The 7,776-nt window shown below is 39.7% G+C and overlaps 1 protein-coding gene across 1 annotated transcript; it reads left to right on the forward strand.

Annotated features, from left to right (window-relative positions):
- Positions 1–5,201: 5,201 nt before the first annotated feature.
- On the forward strand, positions 5,202–7,563 carry TAF7 (TATA-box binding protein associated factor 7). The gene has a single exon (XM_032336434.1). It carries the CDS (start codon positions 5,989–5,991, stop codon positions 7,036–7,038), a length of 1,050 nt encoding a protein of 349 aa, XP_032192325.1. The 5' UTR covers positions 5,202–5,988; the 3' UTR covers positions 7,039–7,563.
- The last annotated feature ends 213 nt before the right edge of the window (positions 7,564–7,776 follow it).

Here is a 7,776-nt window from a genome sequence, read left to right on the forward strand (position 1 = left end):
AATCTCAAATGTCCCTTTGAGTCTCTGCTTTCAATTCTCTTGGGTATATACAGAGAAGTAGAATTGCTAGATCACATGGTAATACTATTTTTAATTTTTTGAGGAAATTCTACAGTTTTTCACAGTGGCTGTGCCATTTTACATTCCCACTAACAATGCACAAAGGTTTCAAATATTTTAATACTTGCTAACATTTATGTATTTTGTTTTTTTCATAGTAGCCATCATAATGGGTGTAAGGTGGTATCTCATTGTTTTGATTGGCATTTCCCTAACCATTAGTGATGCTGAGCATCTTTTCATGGGCTTACTGTCCACTTGTATCTTTTTTGGAATGACACATATACCATTACAATCCCCAAATGATCAGCTCTTTCAATGATACTACTGGTAGCTTATATAGACTGGTATTTGTGTCCCCTCAAAATTCTTATGTTGAAACTCAATTCCCAGTGTGATAGTATTTGGAGGTAGGGCTTTGGGGAGGTGATTAGCTCAGGAGGGTGCAGTCTCATGAATGGCATTAGTGCTTTGTAAAAGAGGCTGCAGAGAACTCCCTCACTCCTTGAACCATGTGAGGCTACAGTAAAAAAGCTGCTGTTTATGGAGCCAGAAGCTTGCCATCACCCAGACACCAAATCTGCTGGCACCTTTATCTCCAACTTCTCAAGCCCCAGAACTAAGCAATAAATTTCTGTTGTTTACAAGCCACTCAGTTTATGGTATTTTGTTATAGCAGCTCAAATGGATGAAGACATTATCCATGCCCCTTGCCCTCTTCTGACATTTCCTTTTTTAGTTTAGAGGCCCATCCTCTGAAACAGGAAGCTAAACCTATTCATAGTTGTAATAGGTTCTGATAGATATAAGCCAATAATGATAGTCTCATTCTTCTTGTCATTGTTTACTTAGGAATATAGACTTAATATGATGACTAACCATGGCACTATTTTGGGCCAGATAACTCTTTGTTGTGGGGAAGAAAACTGTTCTGATATTTAGTAGCATTCCTGGCCTCTACTCGCCAGATACCAGTAGACCCACTCCCATAGTTGTGACTATCAAAAATATCTCCAAAAAAAATCTCCAGATATTATCAAATGTCACTTCCTCCCCACCATACCAAAAATGGTATAACTCAGGGTATTCTGGTGATTATTACTATTACTAGGCCTATTATTATAGGCATAGGTACATGACCTAAATTGGTCCAATCAGATTGAAAGATGAACTTTGGTTGGGGGAGCCACTCTTTGAACTTACCACAGACAAGGAGGGAACTCCCCTGGTTACTGCTAGCAGATTTCTTGTGACCACAGACTTTAGAAGTCTCAAGATGAGGGCAAAGCTAAAAGAATAACAGAAAAAGTATAAATAAATAATCGTTCTCCAAAATGAGGTAGAGGAAAACAGTTTGTGCCAGGTCATGATTCTGTCATGCCCAGAGGGAGCCATACTTGAAGGGCACTGTTCAATACAGTAACCACCAGCTATATGTGGCCCCTGAGCATTTGAAATATGGCTAGTCCAAATTGAGATGTGCTGTGAGTGTAAAATATGCACAAGGTTTTGAAGATTTACTACAAAGTAAGAATGTAAAATATATCATTAATAATTACTACATTGATTACATGTGGAAATGATAGTTTGGACTAAGGTAAATAAAATTATTGAAATTAATTTTATGTTTCTTTCTTTTTTTAAATTTTATGTTTCTTTTTACCACTTTAATGTGCTTACTAGATAATTTAAGATCACATCAGTGGCTTTAATCTGTGGCTCAGAGTATATTTCTAACTGTACAGAGCTGCTCTAGACTATCTGTTTTTTAAGATAACAGATTTTCTAATTGTTTAAATCAGTATCAATTTAGGTTGATCTTTTTTTCTATAGAAAACATCCTAATTGGGGTGTCCCGGAGGCTCAGTTGGTTAAGCGTCTGCTTCTGGTTCAGGTCATGATCCTGGGACTCTGAGATCAAGCCCTGTATCAGGATCCCAAACCCTCCCCCAGCTCATGCTTTCTCTCTCTCTCTCTCAAATAAATAAATAAAATCCTAAAATAACATTCTACTTGATACAGGATACTGCTACATTTTACTTAAGCTTGCCCTCTTATTTCTCTCTCAATAAATGAAATCTTTAAAAAAATATTCTGCTTGATACAGGAGACTGCTACATTTTAGTTAACCTGGTTTTTTTTCAAGATTTCATTTTCTTGTTTTACTTATTTAAGTAATCTCTCTATATACCTAATGTGGGGCTCAAAATCATAACCCCATGATCAAGAGTTGGATGCTCCTCCAACTGAACCAGCCAGGAGCCCCTCTAAGATTTTTATATTTAAGTAATCTCCCTACACAATGTGGGATTCAAACTTACAACCCCAAGATCAAGAGTCACATGCTTTACCTACTAAGCCAGGCAGGCACCCCTGATAACCTTTTTTTTTTTTTACTGTTTATATAATGATATGCCAATATATAAGTGTACTTTTTTGGGATGTCTGCAATTTCCTCACCCCTATAATTTTTGATCTCTAAAATATAAGAAGGGATACTTCTGTCACTTGTGATTTTTTAGATTTTTTTTAATTTGACAGACAGAGATCACAAGTAGGCAGAGAGGCAGGCAGAGACAGAGAGGGGGGAAGCAGGCTCCCCGCCGAGCAGAGAGCCCCATGCGGCGCTGGATCCCAGGACCCCGGGATCATGACCTGAGCCGAAGGCAGAGGCTTTAACCCACTGAGCCACCCAGGCACCCCATCACTTGTAATTTTTTAATCTACACAACATAAGGAACTTAAGAGTTTATTAAAGGGAATTTCCAAACACACAGCATAAGCCTTATTGTGCTACTCCTTTATTATAGGAGGGAAGTCTTTGGAGGACTTGTTACCTCACTGGGGAATTTTTTCCTCTCCCCAAATCTTTAGTTTGCTAGTATCCCAGGTATTTCATGGAACAACTACAGAAGTGTAATTCCTTCATCAATTTATAGTGTTTCTGTAGGCCTAATGGGCTTGATTAAAAAAAACAAACCTGGATTGGGCACCTCAGTGGCTCAGTGGGTTAAACCTCTGCCTTCAGCTCAGGTCATGATCTCAGGGTCCTGGGATCAAGTCCTGAATCAGGCTCTCTGTTCAGCAGGGAGACTGCTCCACTCCCAACTCTCTGCCTGCTTATGATCTCTCTCTGTCAAATAAATAAATAAAATCTTAAAAATTTTAAAAATTAAAAACCTGGATTTTTCAATAGACATTAGGGTAATGGGTGATGTGGCAGAGCCCTTAGTTTTAGGATCAATGTAATTTTCCCTCAAAAAAACAGCATTTGCAAAATATATTAAGATCATAAGCAGAAAATATGTTTCAGGACTGAAGGAGGTATTTACTTTAGAGGAAACTTCAGTTAATCCTTTTTATTAAAAGGTTTAAAAATATTCCATTTAAAGATTAGTAACCAAAATATATCATAATTTTGGCAGGTCAGAATTACATAGAATTTATCTTAAGCTATTTTCTGTGGCTATTTGAGCATCATAAAACTCTGTCAATTAAAATGCAAAGAAATATTTGGATTATTTTCATTTATAGGCATGTCCTTACATCTTATATGGTTAAATAAAGTACTATGCAGAGGCCAGCAGATATCCTGTTATATGTATAAAATAAGTAAAACCGGGTATAATTAAGGGACAGCACAGTGAAAAAAGTTCACCTTCAAAAAGAAAATAAATGATCTTGGAAATTTTTGTTAAATCCACTAACATTCTTCAACACATTATAGAACAAGAAGGACTAATGTAGTTATCTGAAAGAATGTAATTTCTCCTTCAAACTTAGCAACAACAACAAAACGAACTGGTGTCAGGCCATTTTAATTTCCTCCCATAACACACAGTATCAGAGTCTACCTAAACCAAAGAAGACACATTCACACACACTTTTACCAAACCTCTCCACGCACAATTGGCACTGTTCTTGGCTAGAGAGAAAATGTGTATGAAGTGGATATATCTCATTCTAAGGTAACATAAAACCCATTTTCTCTCACAAATCATTATGGGAATTAGACTATATTTATGCCATTTTCTCTTATGGCATGGATCAATTATTTCCTTCAATTAGCAATATTTCTTGTGTGTCTCCCATGTTTTGGTACTAGGCACTGGGACACAATGAACATGGGAAACCACAAACTCCTGACTATCACAGAGCTTCCAATTTGGGGCAAGAGAGATAGTAAGTGCCTAAACAAATAAAGCAAATTTTGAAAGTATTAATCACATTTCAGGTGAGCTCTTTCAAATTTATATGCAGCTCGTATTTTAGAAGATAGAAATAAAATTTTAATGAGCTTGATGCTTACCAAACTGATCCTACTAAAAAATGAATGTAAATGAATAGGTGCAAGTGGAAACTGTTACATATTTAGGCCTAAATACTACAAAACATGCAAATGAATACCTCATTACCCATAGAAGAAACAAGCATAAACAGTTTTAAAATAGTAGACGTGGAACAAAAAAAAAAAATTCCTAACTTAAAAATTACAGGCAAAAGCATGATAGGGAGTAATACTTCCAATTTTATTCTACTTCAATCAGACCATTCGTTAGACAGCTCTGTCCTAAACGAGTATGTGCCTCCAGAAGAACACTTACTTCCCTGTTGACATTTATATCTACATCAAACATATTAAAAAGAGGAATCACCATGTTCCCTTGGGGTCCTTCAAAACAGTAACAGTCCCTAAGTCATGGGTCCCCTCAGGGCATTTTCATCATCAACAAAACACAGAATTATATAGTGGTCAGCATGTCCTTCTCACTCCACTGATTTGGGTACTTTACAATCCACTATATGATTAAGTATAATTTTTTGTATCTGCTCCAGATTTGGATATACCGTGTGGAGCATCCGAGATGTTTCCAAAGGCAAAGACGCTTTCCGCACGGATGCCCTATCTCCAGCAATCACACAGAAGCCTAGGAGCCATCCGGACCCACGGCGACCGGTATAGGTTCTGCCTTAACAAAGCAGGAAAGGTGAGCTTGAAGGTCTGTGTTTTTCCTGCAAGCATTCCCTTTAAATATTTTCAAAACCGATAGCTCTTTAAGAAATATTAGCTTTTTCTCGCGTTAAGTCAAATTCTCGCGAGAGGACAAGTCCGCGGATAGCGTAATTGCGCCTGCGCGCGCTGGAGCAGCCCGCACTTCCGCTTTAGGCGTGCTGTCAGTCATAGCGCTTCTTTTGCCCGGCGGTGTTTCGTATCGCTTTCCTTCCTGGGTCTGCAGCTCCGGAGTGAGAGTGGCGGTGTTGCTGAGCTGCCGAGACGGGCGCTGCGAGCTGCAGATCTCGGCGAGATTTCGCACTGCCCGTCCTCGGCGTTTCGTTGATAAGCGGATCACTTTCCTGAGATCCGGGCGGAACAAAGGAACAAAGAAGGAGACGCTCGGCTCCCGGCCGTGTTGCTTGGTTTCCTTTTCCGCTTGCTTCTGTTCGGAGAAGCTGGGTTTGTAATCGTCACCGGATTGTAAGTACCTAAGGCGAAGAAAGCGCACTGCGTCCTGCTTTTTGAATACTTTGTTCCGGGAGAGATTGTGGATTGGGAGAGTCTACTGGGCCTTTCATTTTTGTGTCGAAAATCATTCCGCAGAAGCCGCCATTTGCTTTCCTGCTAGCTAGCTCGGTCTGCATTGTCCGGCAGCGACATCTGGAGGTCGGAACTTGCATTGCAGCCAGTAGATTTAAGTGGACCCAACTGCTTAGTGTCTCTTAACGACTGGTATTCAGGCACAACATATTTCTAAAGATTTGGACCTTAATTCAAAATTAAGACAAAATAGACGCCTTGCCCCTATTCTGCTTAAAACTTTTTATAATTAAGGATTTCGAGTCGTAACAAACTGGTCTAACTGCTTGCAGTAGCTGCAACTTTTAGTGCAACAAGTGGTTGTTAGAAAAGTGAGCCTCAAAGAAGTAAAGATGAGTAAGAGCAAAGATGATGCGCCTCACGAGCTAGAGAGCCAGTTTATCTTACGGCTGCCTCCGGAATATGCCTCTACTGTGAGGCGGGCGGTACAGTCTGGTCACGTCAACCTGAAGGACAGATTGACAATTGAGTTACACCCTGATGGACGTCACGGAATCGTCAGAGTGGACCGGGTCCCACTGGCCTCAAAATTGGTAGATCTGCCCTGTGTTATGGAAAGTTTGAAGACCATTGATAAAAAAACCTTTTACAAGACAGCTGATATATGTCAGATGCTTGTCTCCACAGTTGATGGTGATCTCTATCCTCCTGTGGAGGAACCAGTTGCTACTACTGATCCCAAAGCAAGCAAGAAAAAGGATAAGGACAAAGAGAAAAAGTTTATATGGAACCATGGAATTACTCTGCCTCTAAAAAATGTGAGAAAGAGAAGGTTCCGGAAGACAGCAAAAAAGAAGTATATTGAATCTCCAGATGTGGAGAAGGAAGTGAAGAGGTTGCTAAGTACAGATGCTGAAGCTGTGAGTACTCGTTGGGAGATAATTGCTGAAGATGAAACAAAAGAAACAGAAAATCAGGGCCTTGATATCTCTTCTCCAGGTATGTCTGGTCACAGGCAGGGCCACGACTCTTTAGAACATGATGAGCTTCGGGAGATATTCAACGACCTCAGCAGCAGCAGTGAAGATGAAGATGAGACGCAGCATCAAGATGAAGAGGATATAAACATCATCGACACTGAGGAAGATCTGGAAAGACAGCTACAGGACAAGCTGAATGAATCAGATGAACAGCACCAAGAAAATGAGGGAACCAACCAGCTGGTTATGGGAATTCAGAAACAGATTGATAATATGAAAGGCAAACTCCAAGAGACACAGGATAGGGCAAAACGACAGGAGGATCTCATCATGAAAGTGGAAAACCTGGCTCTCAAGAACAGATTTCAGGCTGTGCTGGATGAACTCAAACAAAAGGAAGACCGAGAAAAGGAGCAGCTCAGCTCTTTGCAAGAAGAGCTAGAATCACTCCTAGAGAAGTGAAAAGAGCTCTCATACTTAGTTTCATTCCTTAGAGTGTTCAGCATTGAAAGAAGAATCTTGGCTTCATCACCTGGACTAAATAGAACTGTGCAGTAGTTCTCATTTTCTCCACTGTCTTCTACCGAATTTGTCTTACAGACAAATACACATGTGAATTGCTATCTCCTTTTCTGTCAGAACCACTTTGCTGTTTATCCTGTAGGAAGTAGTAATGTATAGACAGATAAATGATTGTAGGAAAATTGCAGGATTAGTGGAATAAACAGTTCAGCCTTAGTAATCACAGCTTCATGGCAGGACTTCACTGCTATTTCTCCATTTGCCATAATTGGCTGTTGATTCTCTGTGATGCCATCCGAGATCAGTAAGCAGAGTCTAGTCTGTAGGCAGTGAAGCTAGTTTGTGTGTTTTCCCATGAAGTGATAGCTATTTTCCCAGCTATTCAAAGCAGTCTTACATATGTAGGGTTGGAAATCATTTCATAAAGCTGTTTTAACACAATAAAAGCAACTAATTTTCACCTCACTATGTGTCTTGTTGCTTTTTTATGGGTAGTGGGGATATCAGGTTCTCCTGCGAGGTGGTTTCTTGGTGTGGTTTAATGACTGACTGATTTGATCCTGTTTAGGGAAAGAAGCAGTTATGTTGGGTTTTAAGAAAACACAGTAGGGTCAGAGAAATTGGGAAATGTCATCTTTGTGCCTTACTTGAAGTTTCCAAACCACCTGTTTCATTTGC

This window comes from Mustela erminea, chromosome 3 (assembly GCF_009829155.1).
Source record: "Mustela erminea isolate mMusErm1 chromosome 3, mMusErm1.Pri, whole genome shotgun sequence".
NCBI classification, from domain to species: Eukaryota; Metazoa; Chordata; class Mammalia; order Carnivora; family Mustelidae; genus Mustela; species Mustela erminea.